The sequence below is a fragment of the Phyllobates terribilis genome, unplaced genomic scaffold (genome assembly GCF_046119375.1).
Source record: "Phyllobates terribilis strain yellow unplaced genomic scaffold, ASM4611937v1 Scaffold_46__1_contigs__length_10046794, whole genome shotgun sequence".
NCBI lineage: Eukaryota > Metazoa > Chordata > Amphibia > Anura > Dendrobatidae > Phyllobates > Phyllobates terribilis.
The window spans coordinates 5,766,806-5,786,801 of NW_027362806.1; the positions used below are offsets into that span (position 1 = coordinate 5,766,806).

Here is a 19,996-nt window from a genome sequence, read left to right on the forward strand (position 1 = left end):
TGATCCAACTTTGATGTAATGTCCTTAAAACAAGTCAAAATAAGGCTCAGTATAGTGTGTGGCCTCCACGTGCCTGTATGACCTCCCTACAACGCCTGAGCATGCTCCTGATGAGGCTGAGCATTGTGTGTGGCCTCCACGTGCCTGTATGACCTCCCTACAATGCCTGGGCATGCTCCTGATGAGGCTCAGTATTGTGTGTGGCCTCCATGTGCCAGTATGACCTCCCTACAACGCCTGGGCATGCTCCTGATGAGGTTGCGGATGGTCTCCTGTGGGATCTCCTCCCAGACCTGGACTAAAGCATCCGCCAACTCCTGGACAGTCTGTGGTGCAACGTGACGTTGGTGGATGGAGCGAGACATGATGTCCCAGATGTGCTCAATCGGATTCAGGTCTGGGGAACGGGCGGGCCAGTCCATAGCTTCAATGCCTTCATCTTGCAGGAACTGCTGACACACTCCAGCCACATGAGGTCTGGCATTGTCTTGTATTAGGAGGAACCCAGGGCCAACCGCACCAGCATATGGTCTCACAAGGGGTCTGAGGATCTCATCTCGGTACCTAATGTCAGGCTACCTCTGGCGAGCACATGGAGAGCTGTGCGGCCCTCCAAAGAAATGCCACCCCACACCATTACTGACCCACTGCCAAACCGGTCATGCTGAAGGATGCTGCAGGCAGCAGATCGCTCTCCACGGCGTCTCCAGACTCTGTCACATCTGTCACATGTGCTCAGTGTGAACATGCTTTCATCCGTGAAGAGCACAGTGTCCTGCACGGTCTTGGGATGTGAGCACAACCCCAATCTGTGGACGTCGGGCCCTCATACCACCCTCATGGAGTCGGCTTCTAACTGTTTGTGCAGACACATGCACATTTGTGGCCTGCTGGAGGTCATTTTGCAGGGCTCTGGCAGTGCTCTTCCTGTTCCTCCTTGCACAAAGACGGAGGTAGGGGTCCTGCCGCTGGGTTGTTGCCTTTCTACGGCCCCCTCCACATCTCCTGGTGTACTGGCCTGTCTCCTGATAGCGCCTCCAGCCTCTGGACACTACGCTGACAGACACAGCAAACCTTCTTGTCACAGCTCGCATTGATGTGCCATCCTGGATGAGCTGCACTACCTGAGCAACTTTTGTGGGTTGCAGAGTCCGTCTCATGCTATCATGAGTGTGAAAGCACAACCAACATTCAAAAGTGACCAAAACATCAGCCAGAAAGCATTGGTACTGAGATGTGGTCTGTGGTCCCCACCTGCAGAACCACTCCTTTATTGAGGGTGTCTTGATAATCGCCAATTATTTCCATCTATTGTCTATTCCATTTGCACAACAGCATGTGAAATTGATTGTCAATCAGTGTTGCTTCCTAAGTGGACAGCTTGATTTCACAGAAGTTTGATTTACTTGGAGTTCTATTCTGTTAAGTGTTCCCTTTATTTTTTTGAGCAGTGTAGTATGGTTGGGTAGTAGTTAATAATTTCTATATATTTTATATATATAATATAATTTATATATATTTCGCATTTATAGATCGATATTTTGAGAGATATTTTCTTATATCTTATTATGCATTTATACTATGATCTCATATAATCGTGTTATACTTCATGCTTCACTGTTCTCTGTGGTGTCCTCGTTGGTCGTATCAATCTGTGCTCCATGACGCGTGATCACGTGGTTCCCCACATGCTTGCGGCGTGATGGATCATATGACGCGGTTGCCATGGATGCGGCGGTGTAGCGGTGATTGCCATGTGTCATGCCACGCCTTCCCCACACCCATTGGCCGAGAGACTACACACCCCCTTTTCTATTGGCTCAAGGGCCCTTTTTAAACCTTACCCACCTACACTGACGCCACCTCCTGATGAAGGCAGCCATGCCGAAACGCGCATCAGGGTGAGCACAATTGTGGAGCGTGTTCACATCCACTGTGGCTGTAAGTATTCTATAGGGTTCATGCTACACTCTTTTTGCTGCCGTTCTTTAATCTTTTTTCCTACTTAGGTGCATTTTCTAGGCTTTAATATATATTAGGATATACTTTTACCCTGTAGCCTAAGAGTCAGGGCACTGATACCACTTATAAAGATCTGCTGTCCCCGGTATGAGCTATCTATATTAGTACCTATATATAGACAGCGGTGTGACTAACCTCTTATATAGCAACTACTGTAGACCTACCTCATAAGCACCTGCACTTTTATTGAATGCTTCACTGCATTTTAACAATATATTCTTATTTTTTGGCAGCCCAATTATGTATTTACATCAGAAAAGAATCATGTTAATTTGTCTCATGCTCCTCATTAGTGCTCCTCCATTGTTTTACTATTAACTGTTTCTGTGATTCATATTTTTTTCCTGTATAAATTATAATTAATAACATTTTGTAATTTTTTCACTATTATATGGGACTCTGACTTGAAGTTTTTTCCTCTTGTTTCTTATGTATGGAGGAGGATGTGGGGCCCATTATACAGTATACTGGTTGGCCCACGACTTTGTCAAAGTTTTCATGTTTTGAGTTTTACATTCCTGATGTAGAATCAGTCTGGGTAAATGTACATGGACAAGGCAATAATGGAAAGCTGCTAACTGGAGTTTGCTACAAGTCTCCTAATATAGCTGAACACGTAGAGGATGAAATGCTCCAACAAATTAAAAAGGCAACAAAAACAAGTCATGGTGAAAAGTGTTGGATCCCTTGAAATTGTTTCAGAAAATGAAGTAATTCTCCCAGAAAATTATTGCAATTACATGTTTTGTTATACACGTTTATTTCCTTTACGTATATTGGAACAACACAAGAAAACAGAGAAAATAAGGCAAATTAAACATAATCTCACACAAAATAGGCCGGAAAAAATTGTTGGCACCTTGCCAAAATAGTGGGTAAACAACTTTGTTTCAAGCATGTGAAGCTTGTTCAAAAGCAATTGTGGCAAGTAACAGGTGTGGGCAATATGAAAATCACAACTAAAACTAGATAAAAAAGGGAGAAGTTGATTCAATCTTTGCATTGTGTGCATATGTATGCCACACTAAGCATGGAGAAGACAGAAAGAGGAGAAGAGAACTGTCTGAGGACTTGAGAACCAAAATTATCGAAAAATATCAACAATTTCAAGGTTATAACTCCATCTTTAGGGATCCACATGTTCCTTTGTCCAAGGTGCGCAGCATAATCAATAAATTTACAACCCATACAGTCAAATATGGTGGAGGTTCAAAGGTGTTTTGGGGTTGTTTTGCTGCCTCTGGCACTAGGTGCCTTGACTGTGTGTAAGACATCATGAAATCTGAAGATAAGCAAAGGATTTTGGGTCACAATTTAGTGCCAAGTGTCAGAAAGCTGGGTTTGCGTCCTAGGTCATGGGTCTTCATACTTTACTTTCCCCTTTGTTGACAGTGTGTTGCAGCCTCCCCTCTGGTTCCTCAGGAGGTATGAGAAACTCCTCAATGGCTTATTAGGGGGCTAGGTCTGTGGTGGCGTTATCAAGATGCGCTTTCTGGTTAAAACATTTCCCACAATCTGAACATGAAAAACACTTCGCCCCTGTGTGAGTTCTCTGGTGCTTATCAAAATCAGATTTCTGGTTAAAACATTTCCCACATTATGAACATGAAAATGGCTTCTCCCCTGTGCGAGTTCTCTGATGTATATCAAGATATGATTTCTGTACAAAACATTTCCCATAATCTGAACATGAAAAAGGCTTCTCCACTGTGTGGGTTCTCTGGTGCTTAAGAAAACTAGATTTCTGGTTAAAAGATTTTCCACATTCTGAACATGGAAAAGGCTTCTCCCCTGTGTGAGTTCTCTGATGTTTGATAAGAGTTGATTTGTCTGTAAAACATTTCCCACATTCTGAACATGGAAAAGGCTTCTCCCCTGTGTGAGTTCTCTGATGTTTGATAAGAGTTGATTTGTCTGTAAAACATTTCCCACATTCTGAACATGGAAAAGGCTTCTCCCCTGTGTGAGTTCTCTGATGTATGAGAAGAGTTGATTTGTCTGTAAAACATTTCCCACATTCTGAACATGAAAATGGCTTCTCCCCTGTGTGAGTTTTGTGATGTTTGATAAGAGTTGATTTCTCTGTAAAACATTTCCCACATTCTGAACATGAAAATGGCTTGTCCCCTGTGTGAGTTCTCTGATGTTTGATAAGATATGATTTCTGTACAAAACATTTTCCACAATCTGAACATGAAAAAGGCTTCTCCCCTGTGTGGGTTCTCTGATGTTTGATAAGATTTGATTTCTGTACAAAACATTTCCCACATTCTGAACAGGAAAATGGTTTCTCTCCTGTGTGAGTTCTCTGATGTTTGATGAGATTTGATTTCTGTACAAAACATTTCCCACATTCTGAACAGGAAAATGGCTTCTCCACTGTGTGAGTTCTCTGGTGTGCGATGAGATTTGATTTCTGTACAAAACATTTCCCACATTTTGAACAGGAAAATGGTTTCTCTCCTGTGTGAGTTCTCTCATGCCGAACAAGATTTGATTTCTGATTAAAACATCTCCCACACTTGGAGCAAGAAAATCTATTCTTCGCTGTGTGAATTTTTTGATGTTTAAGAAAAGACTTTTTGAGAGGAAAACTATTTCTATATTCTGAATGTGAAAATGGCTTCTTTGCATTAGGAGCAGTTTGTTTTTTAATGCTTATTTTGGGACTTTGATTTTCCTTAGTAGTAGGTAATGAATCAAAAGACAGGACCTGTTTCATAGGACCAGATGACAGATCTTTGCTGTGAAGGGATGATAGTATATCTATAGTAATGGCATTCCCTTCAATTGTATCCTGTGGGATCTGAAAACCGTCTGATTTGAAAATTGAAGATGTCAGCAGTCCCTCTGATCTCCGGGTACAAACATCTGCCAAGAATAAAACCAATTATTATTTTTTAATAAAAAAAGCCTTGAATTTTATATTTTTGAACATTTCTACTTATAACTGTCTGTAAATAAAGGCAAGTTATATAAAAAAAATTCACTTATTCACCAGGACAATGACCATCTAATAGAAAACCTCATAGGATGAACCAGTAGAGCGTGGTGTTCAACTGTTTGTTCATTCTGCCTCCCAAATATGGAGTAAAAGGCGCAGGCTATGTCCAGCCACTAAGATTAGGGTTCCTGGGACCAGTAGTACCATCCAGTCTGGCGGTATGAGTGTGTGTGCTGTCCAGCTGGAGTAATCTGCTCCCTGCTTCAGCCATTTAGAAAGCACCGCACCCTACTAAAGCTGGGAGCATATTGCCGGAAGCTGCCAGATCCAGCCTTGTTCTCCTCTGGTTCAGTCCTCTGTGATCAGCTCCCGGCTTGTGTATGTGTTTCCTGCTGTGACCTCGGCCCATTTACGGACTACTCTCGTGTCTTCTGATTTTTTACTTTCTCTGCCCTCCTGGTTGTGTCCTGGCTACCTGACTATTCTTCTTCCCATCTCACTCCACAGAATAGCAGGTAACACCGTGGCCCAAGCCTAGGGGTCTCTCTGTAAGTCCAGATCAATGTAGAGGGGTTAAAGGGTGATGAGCAAAGTAATTTGTGAAATCTTTAAATGGAGTAGATAATGACAAGCCTGTTTGTGGTGGCCATCTTTTGAGCTGCCAAGTGACCATGAACAGTGCCCCCAATACATTGCGTCTGCGAACTATTCCAGGAAAATCAGCATTCCTAATAGCTAAATGGCGCTCCTTCCCTTCTTACCCTGCCATGTGCCCAGACAGTAGTGTACAACCATATATAGGGGATTGTCAGATTCAGGAGAAGTTGGAATATTATTTGTAAGGTCCATTTGTCTCCTATCATCCTTTGTGAAAAATTCCAAAATTATCACCACATAAAGTGACAGAATGTCAGATTTGAAAAATGGGGCTGATTAGGAACATAAAACTGTCTGCGGGAAGGGGTTAAATCAGAGGATTACTGAAGTCAAAAACTGTGAGTATAGACAATAAAACATCTACTGAAATGATCAAACTCAACAGTCTCCATCAAAGAAAAATGAGTAACTAGTGGAGAAACCTCTCTGGGGTAATTAGAGTCTGGGGCTCGGTGGCTCTTCATCATCTAAACTATCGTAAGGGACAATATTTTCTGTCAGATGAGTGTCAAGAAGAAACATTAGACATTTACAGTGAAGTTTTTTACAATACTGCAGAGCTGAGGTGTCTTAAATTTAGATCTTGGGCATTTGGAAGAGGCAATGGAGATCTTTTTGAAAGACTACCAGGGAGTTACAGAGACACAAAAGTGAGGCCGGCCGATCCCACCACAATCAGACTATCATACAGAATGAACTTGTAAAAAAAGAAAGAATATATAAACATGTAACATCCCCAACAACAACGTATGTATGAAGGGAGAAATCCAACACTAAACTGGAGATGCACTCATTTATGGTGGACCATTGGAGGTATGATGAGTCCTGAGCAGAAGAGTAGAGAAAGTATTAGTGCCCTCATTTCAGGAGAGATTGTGCAGGAATCTGAATTTCTTAGGATTGAAAATATAATGGAATTTCTGATTAGTGTTGAGTGAATTTGTTCGGCATTTCAAATTCGGGTTTGTGTTCGGGGTTCTGGCTTGTTCGCGCCAAAAAAATCGGCTCCACCCACGAATATCCCTGATTTGCCACACTGTCACGCAGATGTGCGCAAACAAGCCGGAACCCCGAACACGAACCAGAATTTGAAATGCCGAACAAATTCACTCAACACTATTGATGACGTGGAGTGAATCCATGAAACCAGGGCTCGAGCCATGCCACCACATCTCCTGCAGGCGTGAACAGATGTATATTACAGCCATCAGCCACGCACAGCTTAGAGACATATCATGGCACAGGTGTAATGTTTTTTGTGTAGGTTATCGCAATCCTGCTTGAAGTTAGTTGGTTTTAAAAGAAATTGAAAAGTCGGGATAAAGGGAAACTCTGTTATTGTACAGAAATTCACACTTGTTCCTCACTGCACATTTAATGTTATCGATCAAAAAAGCAAACTTTGGCCAGAAAGACTGGACCTGGTCTTGTAGGGACCATATGAGAACATTCAGCAGCACAGAAGGGAGAGAAGGTAGATTCATCCAATAAGATATCAGGGATCTAGGAAGTCAACAGCATCATTACCCTCCGCTTTCTCTTACAGGCTCATTATAATATTTTCCTTCAAGTGATTTTCTCACTTGTCAGCACTTTCTACGTACGCTGTCATTTGGCTTTGTAGTTTACAGATCTGGGCAGGTGACGGTCAGCGCCTACTAATCCCAGGGGGTAGGTGGATCCTCCAGGTTGTAAGTTCTACAGAAAAGGGCTTTCACAATTACACAAAGTAAATTGAATATTTTCGGATGGAGGAGAATGTTTTGGTCTAGTGGCAAAATGGTGATCACATTTTGTGATACGGCCGGACTACACGACTGATAAAGCAGCCGCAGCCGGTGACTGAGAAGAATCTGTGACTTCTCTGCATTTAGTGGTCACTACTCACCTGGGTAGTCATATGTAAGAATCTCCTCCTTACACCGCTCATCACCCCTCACATATGTCTCTGTAGTATTAATATGGGTCAGATCTTCACCCTGAAACAAATATTATAAAAGTCAAAGACAGATGGAGAAGTCACATGTATGATCGGCTCTAATCCTGCCATCTCCAACGTTCTCATTACACAAATCTAAAACGTATTAATGGTGGATAATACTAGACTGAAGACATGACTTTTACAGCCGTCTACACATCATAGGGGAAATCTCATAACATCTTCTCTCCATGTACCTGATGATCCTGAGGAATATTGGGATCTTCTTGTTTACAGTCCTGTGGAAGAAGAGGACGGGGACATCTCTCAGGTGTTGTCCTCGTACTGAATAGATCTGGAGGAAACACATACAGGGACTGAATTCATTCTTTACATACAGATAATTATCGGCCGTGTGTATTTAGTCCTGTCTATTACCTGGTGATGTGAGGGGTTGGGGAACCTCCATCATGATGTCCTTGTACAGATCTTTGTGTCCTTCTAAAAACTCCCACTCCTCCATGGAGAAATAGACAGCGACATCCTGACACCTTATAGGAACCTGACACATACAATGATACCGTCATCCCCCGATCCCTCCATAGCGTTACAGTATAATGTCCCAGCATTCCCAGCAATATCACCTCTCCACTCAGAAGCTCAATCATCTTGTAGGTGAGTTCTAGGATCTGGTCATTGATGTCCTCATGTATCAGGGGGTGAGGTGGAGGCCCCGTGATTAATCTCTGGTTATGGAGAGAAACATTAATAAATCTCACTACAGACATTTCCAGAGTCCTCACCTCTCCAGTTCTGTCTATCTGTTATTCCCATAGATAAGAATGATGTAATGTGACGTCATCAGAATCTCTCACCTCTCCAGTAAGCCGGAAGAGGATTTCTAGGGTGAGGTGTAATATCCTCTCCACCATCTTTTCCCTGTCCATATCCATCTTTGAGGGGTAAATCAGGAAAATGTTCTTATATAGACGATCTTCACTGAAGGAGGTATTGTAGAGACCTGAATGAGAAGAAGATGAGCCAATGTAACATCATAAAAATCCTGTGTAATAATACAATTACTGGAGACAATAAGGGAAACATATGAGGAGATTTATTATTTTACAGTTTTTAGTTTTTTCTTTACATCTAGTAATACAACCTACATATTTTAGGCCACAGACAACAAGCAATTCCTTCCTGAAAGTCTGCAGCTGAATATGTTTCTCATAGACTCACCTTCCATAACGCTAATTTTCGTCTCATTTTCCATCACTGGAATTGGCATTAGCAATACTGCAGGAGATATTTATTTCACGTGACATGAGAAATAACTACTTCATGATGAGGAAACATCTACTACTACGGATCTAAAACCATATTTGGAGACAGTCCGTCACTGACTACATCACCACTGGCCGTCTGTATGAATGTTTCCCGTCTTCCCCGGACTGTAATCTTCTATCAAGATAGATCTGATGTCTGATTCACACACAGAAGTTTGACGCTTTTATAAAAGCTGTTTTGTTTGCACAAATGCCGCGGACAGAAATTATTTGATACTAAAGTCTACATGCACAGTGTATTATGGGTTTTATTTCTAGCCTTAGGCTTTCCTATATTACAAGAAAAAACCCAGAAAAAAAGCAGATATTAAAATGTTTCAAAAGAAAATTGGCACCAACAATTCTTGTAAAAAGAAAAAACATGCAAAAAGCAGAAGACACATTTTATAATTTTTTAACATGTTATGAACTCTTTTGGGCACCAGAACATAGATGTACACCTCAGGGATGGCACAGGTGCGGCTGCAATAACATCCCTGGCAGTTTAACCACTTGCTCCTGCAAAAAGCAAACATGGCATCTAAGAAGGTGTGACAGAGTTCGGCTGAATGCCCTCCTCCCCCAAGTACTGAGACTGTAATGTACAAAAGTCTATTAGGCCGAGCCAGAGGCCATAACTTACTTTTTAACGCCTCCATAAACATTAGACTAAAGTTACATGAAAGCACTGATTTTGGTCGAATATATAAAGTATTTGGGGACCGCCCTACAGATGCAGTCAGTCATACAAACCACAGGAAAGCTGGAATATTTGTGTATGGGGGAGTCTGGAGAGATAGCCATCTGCCAAATGATCGTACAGCCAACACTTATCTCATGTGTATGGGGCAGTTAGTATTACACTGACAGGCAGTGATAATACACGGCACTACAGTAGTACAGTGCATCACCTGAGCAATCAGAGGCTTCTGTGTTGTATGATCGCACTAATGAGAGGTATTTTAAAAAGTTTATAAAAAAGGTTTTAAAAAAGTTGTAAAGTGAAAATATCACAGTTTTAGCAAAAATAAATATTTGTTACTATAAGGAAAACATGCATATAATGAGAAAATGGAGAGGGAGGTCAGCTCACTGTTTATTTAATGCACCTTGTCTGAAGAACACCGCATGGAGTCACCCTGGTCAGGGACTGTGAAGACCCGCGGTCTTCTGTGGGTGTAACGCTACTCAAACAACACAGGGTGAGGGTAAAACAGCGTGGCAATACTTTATTGAACCACAAAGCGGATATTAAACATACAGAACAGTCCCAGCAAATACCCAAGATGGTACAACATTACACAGTCTCACCCTTCCTTCTCCGCCCGCCTGGGATAGAACAGCTGCGATTTTGGAGACTTCCAGGGCCGACTACCTCAACCAGTGGCCCTCCGATTCTGGCGGGCCCCCACAGAAAAAAGGTAGCGGCAAGCTTAGGAAGTCAACAGTCCATCAAGGTACAAGACCAGGAGACCCGATGGTCCCATCCTGGCCTCTTCAAGAGTTTCCATGGGACCAGACGACCGGTGAGTCCCTCCTGGCAACTCCAAATGTCTCCATGGGTTCTAGGTGACTGGTGGGTCCCTCCTAGCAACACCAAAACAGCATATCCATGAGGCCAAGTGACTTTTTCGTCCTCTCCTGGACTTCCCAAAAGTATCAATGGTCTCTCTGATGGTTAATGGAGCAGATCTGAAACTTTCCAGTGAGGGCTGATACCCTTAGGCTAGTCATGTAGAATACAAATCTGTGTCTCTTTAGATGCCATGCAATCCATCTACTTTCCTGAAGGATGTCTCCCATTTTCCTTCCAAAGTCCTTCTGATGTTCCGTAATTCTCTGTCCCAAATTTCATTCTGTCTACAGCACTACAGACATCCCTGTTTATATTTACATCTGTGTGAGGTCATAAAGCCCAGGTAAAAGAGGTAGAGGTGCAGGGATCACCTATCATTGTTTGAGCTAATCTATTTACATAGTTGGTATCACAGGGCCTGTTGTAAATAAACTTTCAGCTGACTTAGTACAATTTGTCATTAGCACAGTAAACATGATTGCTTCCAAATGAATAGAATTCAGCATTCAGGGTTATACAAATACTATGACCTTTTTGATCAGCAAGAGAAATACAGCCCCTGACGAAGCTACTGTAGTAGCGATACGTGTAGGGCTTACCTCTCTACAGTGTACTCCCTCTGTAGGCATCTATGCCCTACGTGTATCACTACTACAATAGCTTCGTCAGTGGTCGTATATTTTTTAACCACTTGTGTGTCCCTACATGAAATAAAGTTGCTATTGTATTTATTATTTGTAGTAATTCTTATTATTTTTGGATGTGCATTATCTCACTGTGCAAGCTTTTCTCTACCTACTTCTTTATGTGCTTTGTTGCACAGTTACCATTGCCCCCCGTATCATATTTCAGTGATTTAGATTGTGTTGTGCCGACTGACAAATATCTTAATAGATTAATGTCTTCTAATACATTTTTTTAGCGGACCTGAAGTGCATCCCACGTATTGTAGTTAACTCTCTATACACTCTATTAAATAAATGACCCCTATAGTGTTACAATTGATGAAATTGTGTATTGAAAATTGCTGTACCGTTAGGTTTTCTTCAAATGTGTCGGTTTTATTACCATAGTTGCATGCTTTACAGGGTGTATGGCCACATTTAAAAAAACCCTTATAGGATAACCAAGTTACATTGCGCTTGATATTTGTTTCTTGCTTATTCCGCCTGGTGTAGAAGCCTTTTTGGATCCAAAACTCAAACAAAATATGCAAAAGAATTTACAAAGTCTGGAGGATGCCATCTCACACATCAAAAAAACGAAGTTTGAGAGAGATATCAAAGACTACGAGTCAAATTCAATTTACACATGGAAATGAAACAAACCAGGAGCTACTGTTCTGAAATACAGGTCACACAATAAATTCAAAGGAAATAGAGGAGAGCGGAGGTCAGCTTCACAAATCCTAATGTGTCCATGGGTTCCTCTAATTATAATTCTCTGAGGACTTATCTGATGCATCAGTGGGATCAACTAAAGAAAGATGGAACAAAAATAAATTCTCAAGAACGCCCCACAATCCAGCACAAAACAACGGGCGGGCAGAAAGCTCAAACGTTCCCGGACATGTGCGTTCCATGCCGGAGTGCATCACGGTCTCCTATCTGCGCATGTGCATGTCCGGAAGCATGCGTACAACTCCGGATCGCATATGGTATTGGATTGCATACCACCAACATAGAAAAATCCTATCTCTGAGATCAGCATCATGGGAGACTAAAAACAAGTACTGCACATCCTCCCATCATGTAATAGGCATGTAGATCTACTTTATCACCACAAAAATATGGGATGGTGGCCCACAGTATATTCCTAAATGGTCAAAGTTGACCTCTATTGCACAATTGGAGGTACACAAGGATCACCACACTTGTTAATGACGAAATAGTATAAGTGGAATATAATTGATAAGTAATAATTCTGATATAGAAGCTCAGATATCTCGGTGAAGTACAACATATGTAAACCCCATTCACAGGGAACTGACTAGCAATGGGTAGAGCATAAAATCCAAAAATATAATCCAGAATGGGGATGTATTCACACAAAACAGGCATAGGAAATTTGCTCATTGAGTCCCTTAGGGGCTAGTGAATCCAGTCTCACAATCCACTCACTTTCCTTTCGGAGCATACATCTATTGTAAAAATTATTATTATTATTATTATGATCACCTCCTCTCACATTGGGTTTAACCACCACAATGATACAAAAGGAGAGGTCTCCGGTTTCACCTCGATGTGCACTGTTCATGTGTCTCACTAATGGGATATCCCGACCATGGCGTATATCGCCCAAATGCTCCCCTACTCTCCTCCTGGACACCCTCTTGATCTTGTCTACATATTCTAGGGGGCAGGTGCATGTGGCCATATATACTAGTCCTGAGGTTTTACAGATGGAATAATCCCACTGGAAAAAGATTTTAACCATGGAGGAACTTGAGAAAGATTTACATGGTCTCATCCAATTACATGTACAACATTCTCCAGAGCTAAAGAAACCACAGATTCTTCTATCTAGCCAAGTCCCCTTGGGTGCAGGTTTTTTATAGAAACTGCGCATGGTCCCTAATTGACCAAACCTTTCTGAAAGTTATTGTGGGAGTAGATTCCACAGCACCCTCAGGTCTGGGTCGACCACAAGTATATCCCAGTGTTTTCTGAGGATATGAAAGATACAGTCACTCTGATTGTCATAAGTTTTTCTTACTCGTGTAGTCCAATCTTCTTCTTGGTCTCTTGGATTGGTATGGAGGAGTGTCTCTCTCTCCCATTTTTCTGCAAACGATGATGCGGAATCGAAAATGTACCATGAGTACCCTTTATCCTTTAATCTGGTGTTCAGGTCTATTGCCTGTATATTAAAATCTGTGACATTCGAGCAGTACCTTCTCAACCGTAAAAATTGGCCCTTGGGTTTTCCTCTTTGTATGGGGATGGGGGTGGTGGTTATCCCACTTCAATAGTTTATTAGTGCTTGAAGGTTTATGGTAGAGGAGTGTCCCTAGGGTCCCATTTCAATCTTTCTTGATCAGTACATACAGGAACGGCAACTGGTAATAATTGGTGTTGGTCTGCTCCTTTAAACAAAATGTACTTTTCAGGTTATCCCCCCCCAGCACCCTCACTTATCTTCCCTTCTTTTGAGGCCCACAGAGTCAGACTCTACCAGCCATTCTCCCTGCGAGTGGCGGTTGTGTATCGCCCTCCGGGCCCCTCCCGTCAGTTTGTGGATCATTTTGCCACTTGGCTTCCAAACTTTCTATGCTATGACATCCCCACCCTCATCATGGGAGACTTTAACATCCCAATTGGCGATTCCATCTCCAAATCTGCCGCTCATCTTTTATCGCTAACGTCCTCCTTCGGCCTTTCACAGCTTGCTAATTCTCCTACACATGATGGAAATACTCTTGACCGGATCTTCGCCCGGCTCTGTTCAATATAGGACTTTACTAACGCTCCTCTTCCGCTCTTTGATCACAACCTTCTTTCATTCTCTGTCAAGCACTGTCCCCCTGCTCAGGACACCCCCACTTTCCACACTTACAGAAATATACAATCCATTAACACCCAGAAATTTATGAAAACGTTGCAAACATCATTGGCCCCAATCTCCTCCCTCTCATGTCCCGACTCTGCACTGAAGCATTATAACGAAACATTGCAATGCTCCCTGGATGAAGCCGCACCTCCTACATAGAGAACAACTCGGCACAGATGAGGACAACCCTGACACACACTGTAAACACGTCTTCTCCAGCGGTGCTCCACGTGCGCTGAACGGCTGTGGAGAAAATCTAATCTGCCCGAAGATTTCCTCCATTATAAATGTATGCTTAAAACCTATAACTCCGCTCTTCACCTCTCCAAACAAACCTATTTAACAAACTCATCATCTCACAGTCCAATAATGCTAAACGCCTGTTTGACACGTTTCACTCTCTCCTCAATCAAACAGCACAAGGTCCGACCACCGACCTCAGCGCTGACGATCTGGACAATTATTTGAAAGAAAAATTTAACCCCATCAGACGGGAAATTTTCTCCCAATCCTCAAATGTAATGCATGCTCCCCCCTCCCACACTGCATCTTGCTCATTTTCTGACTTCGAACCAGTCACGGAAGAAGAAAAAAAACATCACTGGGCGAGAACTGTGCTGCTAACTACAGACCTATCTCCAATCTTCCCTTTATCTCTAAACTCCTGGAACGCCTCGTCCATTCCAGTCTGATCCGCTATCTCTCAGATAACTCTCTTCCTGACCCTTTACAATCTGGTTTCCGCTCTTTACATTCTACTGAAACTGCCCTCACTAAAGTCTCTAATGATCTACTAACAGCCAAATCAAATGGTCACTACTCCCTGCTGATTCTCCCAGATCTCTCTGCATCATTCGACACTATGGATCACCAGCTCGTCCTCACTATGCTAAGCACTATCGGCCTCAAGGACACCCTTCTCTCTTGGTTCTCCTCCTATCTCTCTGACCTCTCCTTCACTGTGTCTTTTGCCGGCTCCTCCTCCTCTCTCCTTCCCCTTATTGTCGGGGTTCCTCAATGATCAGTCCAAGGCACCCTTCTTTTCTCCTTATACATCGCTCCTATGGGACAATCAGCAGATTTGGTTTTAAGTACCATCTCTATGCTGATGACCCAATCATACACCTCTTCTCCAAACATCACCCCTGACTTATTACAAAACACCAGTGATTGTCTTTCTGCTGTAACTAATACTATGTCTCCCTCTATCTAAATTTGAATCTGTCAAAAACTGAACTACTCGTATTTCCTCCCTCCACTAACCTACAGTACCTGTGCCCAATATTGCCACTTCAGTTTGTGGCTCCACCATTAATCCCCAGCAACCAGCAACAAGCCCACAGGTTTGTCTTGGGGTCATACTCGATTCAGATCTTGTCTTCACACCTCACATCAAATCACTCGCTCGCATCATCTACACCTCAAAAACATCTCTAGAATCAGAAATTTTCTTACCTTTGACTTGGTAAAAACTCTCACTGTAGCTCTTATTCATTCTCCTCTGGACTATTGTAACTCTTTACTAATCGGTCTCCCTCTATCTAAACTCTCCCCTCGCCAATCCATCCTGAATGCAGCAGCCAGGATCATATTCCTCACCAACCGATATACCAATGCCTCTTCCCTGTGCCAGTCATTGCACTGGTTGCCCATCCAATACAGAGTTCAATATAAACTTATCACTCTCACCCACAAAGCGCTCCATGCTTCAGCACCCCCCTACATCTCCTCCCTCATCTCAGTCTACCACCCTACACGTGCCCTCCGTTCTGCTAAGAACTTTAAACTAAAATCCTCCGTAATACGAACCTCCCACTCCCGTATCCAAGATTTCTCGCGTGCTGCACCAATTCTTTGGAATGCAGTACCCAGGACAATTTGATTAATTCCCAATACCCACAGTTTTAAGAGTGAAGTAAAAACCCATTTCTTTAGACTGGCCTATCACCTCAACACACTTATCTCACTGTCCCAGTTTGGCCCATATTAAAATTTTCTTCAAAATCATGTTCATACCATCCATGCACTGATTAGCCTCTGTACTGTACACATACTGGATGGAGACCAGTTCATGAAGTGCTACGTACTTACCCTATTTACTATATTAAGGCTGTATTATCTATAAAAAAAGGCGGTATGCGTGTTTCTGTCTGAAGCCTCGATAGACTGCGCGTGCCTGACGCGCAGTCTGGCTCCAGAGAGAAGCACGCATCCAGCCGTTACAGGTAAGAGGAGGTGTATGGCGCTGGAGATCGCGTGGTATGCGTACAAACTGAATGCATACTGCGGATCTCCGGCGCCATACTTACCTGACCGGGAGGAGCGTTGCCGCGACGCCTCTCTTCGCTGGAGACCGGGGGCGGAGTGAAGGCGTCGGACCGGCGCATGCGCATTGTGCTATCCGACGCCATTTTACTGAAGACACATTTACAGTGTGTCTTCAGCAAAATGGCACCGGACAGCGCGGTGCTCCGGCTCCGCACTCCTCCCCCGGCCTCCGGCAGAGAGGACACAGCAGCGCTGGAGTACAGAGAAGAAAGGTGAATATAACTGTTTATTTTTTTTAGTATGTGTGTACAGTGTGAAAGGGATGAGGAGAGCCACACATAACAGGATTGTGGGGTGAAGGGACCATGCATATATCAGGATTGGGGGGGTGAGGGGTACCACGCATGCCGGGATTGGGGGGTGAGGGGTGCCACGCATGCCGGGATTGGGGGGTGGGGGGTGCCACGCATGCCGGGATTGGGGGGTGAGGGGCGCCACGCATGCCGGGATTGGGGGGTGAGGGGAGCCACGCATGCCGGGATTGGGGGGTGAGGGGCGCCACGCATGCCGGGATTGGGGGGTGAGGGGCGCCACGCATGCCGGGATTGGGGGGTGAGGGGCGCCACGCATGCCGGCATTGGGGATGAGGGGCGCCACGCATGCCGGCATTGGGGATGAGGGGCGCCACGCATGCCGGCATTGGGGATGAGGGGCGCCACGCATGCCGGCATTGGGGATGAGGGGCGCCACGCATGCCGGCATTGGGGATGAGGGGCGCCAAGCATGCCGGCATTGGGGATGAGGGGCGCCACGCATGCCCGGATTTGTGGATGAGGGGCGCCACGCATGCCCGGATTTGTGGATGAGGGGCGCCACGCATGCCCGGATTGGGGATGAGGGGCGCCACGCATGCCCGGATTTGGGGATGAGGGGCGCCACGCATGCCCGGAATTGGGGATGTGGGGCGCCACGCATGCCCGGAATTGGGGATGTGGGGCGCCACGCATGCCCGGAATTGGGGATGTGGGGCGCCACGCATGCCCGGAATTGGGAATGAGGGGCGCCACGCATGCCCGGATAGGGGATGAGGGGCGCCACGCATGCCCGGATAGGGGATGAGGGGCGCCACGCATGCCCGGATAGGGGATGAGGGGCGCCACGCATGCCCGGATAGGGGATGAGGGGCGCCACGCATGCCCGGATAGGGGATGAGGGGCGCCACGCATGCCCGGATAGGGGATGAGGGGCGCCACGCATGCCCGGATAGGGGATGAGGGGCGCCACGCATGCCCGGATAGGGGATGAGGGGCGCCACGCATGCCCGGATAGGGGATGAGGGGCGCCACGCATGCCCGGATAGGGGATGAGGGGCGCCACGCATGCCCGGATAGGGGATGAGGGGCGCCACGCATGCCCGGATAGGGGATGAGGGGCGCCACGCATGCCCGGATAGGGGATGAGGGGCGCCACGCATGCCCGGATAGGGGATGAGGGGCGCCACGCATGCCCGGATAGGGGATGAGGGGCGCCACGCATGCCCGGATAGGGGATGAGGGGCGCCACGCATGCCCGGATAGGGGATGAGGGGCGCCACGCATGCCCGGATAGGGGATGAGGGGCGCCACGCATGCCCGGATAGGGGATGAGGGGCGCCACGCATGCCCGGATAGGGGATGAGGGGCGCCACGCATGCCCGGATAGGGGATGAGGGGCGCCACGCATGCCCGGATAGGGGATGAGGGGCGCCACGCATGCCCGGATTGGGGATGAGGGGCGCCACGCATGCCCGGATTGGGGATGAGGGGCGCCACGCATGGCCAGATTGGGGATGAGGGGCGCCACGCATGGCCAGATTGGGGATGAGGGGCGCCACGCATGGCCAGATTGGGGATGAGGGGCGCCACGCATGGCCAGATTGGGGATGAGGGGCGCCACGCATGCCCGGATTGGGGACGAGGGGCGCCACGCATGCCCGGATTGGGGACGAGGGGCGCCACGCATGCCGGGATTGGGGATGACGGGCATCACGCATGCCGGGATTGGGGATCAGGGGCGCCACGCATGCTGGGATTGGGGATGACGGGTGCCACGCATGCCGGGATTGGGGATGAGGGATGGAGTGCCATGCATACCGGGATGAGGGATGGGATACCATACACACCAGGATAGTGATGAGGGGTGCCATACATACCAGGATAAGGATGAGGGGTGCCACGTATACCAGGGTGAGAGGTGCCAAGCATAGAGGGGTGAGGGTTGCCACGCATACTGGGATTGGGGGTGAGGGGTGCCACGCTTATCGGGATTGGGGCTGAGGGGTGCCACGCATACCGGGATTGGGGGTGAGGGGTGCCACGCATACCGGGATTGGGGGTGAGGGGTGCCACGCATACCGAGATTGGGGGTGAGGGGTGCCACGCATGCCGAGATTGGGGGTGAGGGGTGCCACGCATGCCGGGATTGGGGATGAGGGGTGCCACGCATGCCGGGATTGGGGATGAGGGATGGAGTGCCATGCATACCGGGATGAGGGATGGGGTACCATACATACCAGGATGAGGGATACCATACACACCAGGATAGTGATGAGGGGAGCCATACATACCAGGATAAGGATGAGGGGTGCCACGTATACCGGGGTGAGGGGTGCCAAGCATAGAGGGGTGAGGGTTGCCACGCATACTGGGATTGGGGGTGAGGGGTGCCACGCTTATCGGGATTGGGGCTGAGGGGTGCCACGCATACCGGGATTGGGGCTGAGGGGTGCCACGCATACCGGGATTGGGGGTGAGGGGTGCTACGCATACCGGGATTGGGGGTGAGGGGTGCCACGCATACCGGGATTGGGGATGAGGGGTGCCACGCATACCGGGATTGGGGATGAGGGGTGCCACGCATGCCGGGATTGGGGATGAGGGGTGCCACGCATGCCGGGATTGGGGATGAGGGGTGCCACGCATGCCGGGATTGGGGATGAGGGGTGCCACGCATGCCGGGATTGGGGATGAGGGGTGCCACGCATGCCGGGATTGGGGATGAGGGGTACCACGCATGCCGGGATTGGGGATGAGGGGTACCACGCATGCCGGGATTGGGGATGACGGGTGCCACGCATGCCGGGATTGGGGATGACGGGTGCCACGCATGCCGGGATTGGGGATGAGGGATGGAGTGCCATGCATACCAGGATGAGGGATGGGGTACCATACATACCAGGATGAGGGATACCATACATACACACCAGGATAGTGATGAGGGGTGCCATACATACCAGGATAAGGATGAGGGGTGCCACGTATACCGGGGTGAGGGGTGCCAAGCATAGAGGGGTGAGGGTTGCCACGCATACTGGGATTGGGGGGTGAGGGGTGCCACGCTTATCGGGATTGGGGCTGAGGGGTGCCACGCATACCGGGATTGGGGCTGAGGGGTGCCATGCATACCGGGATTGGGGGTGAGGGGTGCCACGCATACCGGGATTGGGGGTGAGGGGTGCCACGCATACCGGGATTGGGGGTGAGGGGTGCCATGCATACCGGGATTGGGGGTGAGGGGTGCCACGCATACTGGGATTGGGGATGAGGAGTGCCATGCATACCGGGATTGGGGATGAGGGGTGCCACGCATACCAGGATTGGGGATGAGGGATGGGGTGCCATGCACACCATGATGAGGGATACCATACACACCAGAATAGGGATGGGGTACCATGCATACCAGGATGAGGGATACCATAC

General features: G+C 46.7%; 1 protein-coding gene across 4 annotated transcripts in view; it reads right to left on the bottom strand.

Moving 5' to 3' along the window:
• Nucleotides 1-2,853: 2,853 nt before the first annotated feature.
• Nucleotides 2,854-19,996, bottom strand: part of LOC141191468 (uncharacterized) — a 618,018-nt gene continuing 600,875 nt past the window's right edge. For 2 of the 4 annotated variants that reach the window (XM_073661365.1, XM_073661364.1), the window contains exons 2-7: nucleotides 8,417-8,562; nucleotides 8,186-8,287; nucleotides 7,980-8,103; nucleotides 7,799-7,896; nucleotides 7,512-7,602; nucleotides 2,854-4,893 (exon numbers count right to left, since the gene is read on the bottom strand). In XM_073661365.1, coding sequence (XP_073517466.1) covers nucleotides 3,620-4,893; nucleotides 7,512-7,602; nucleotides 7,799-7,896; nucleotides 7,980-8,103; nucleotides 8,186-8,287; nucleotides 8,417-8,494 — 1,767 coding nt within the window. In that variant the 5' untranslated portion in view covers nucleotides 8,495-8,562 and the 3' untranslated portion in view covers nucleotides 2,854-3,619. The remainder of the gene's footprint in view (nucleotides 4,894-7,511; nucleotides 7,603-7,798; nucleotides 7,897-7,979; nucleotides 8,104-8,185; nucleotides 8,288-8,416; nucleotides 8,563-19,996) is intronic. The other 2 variants (XM_073661367.1, XM_073661366.1) reach the window with 1 other exon arrangement.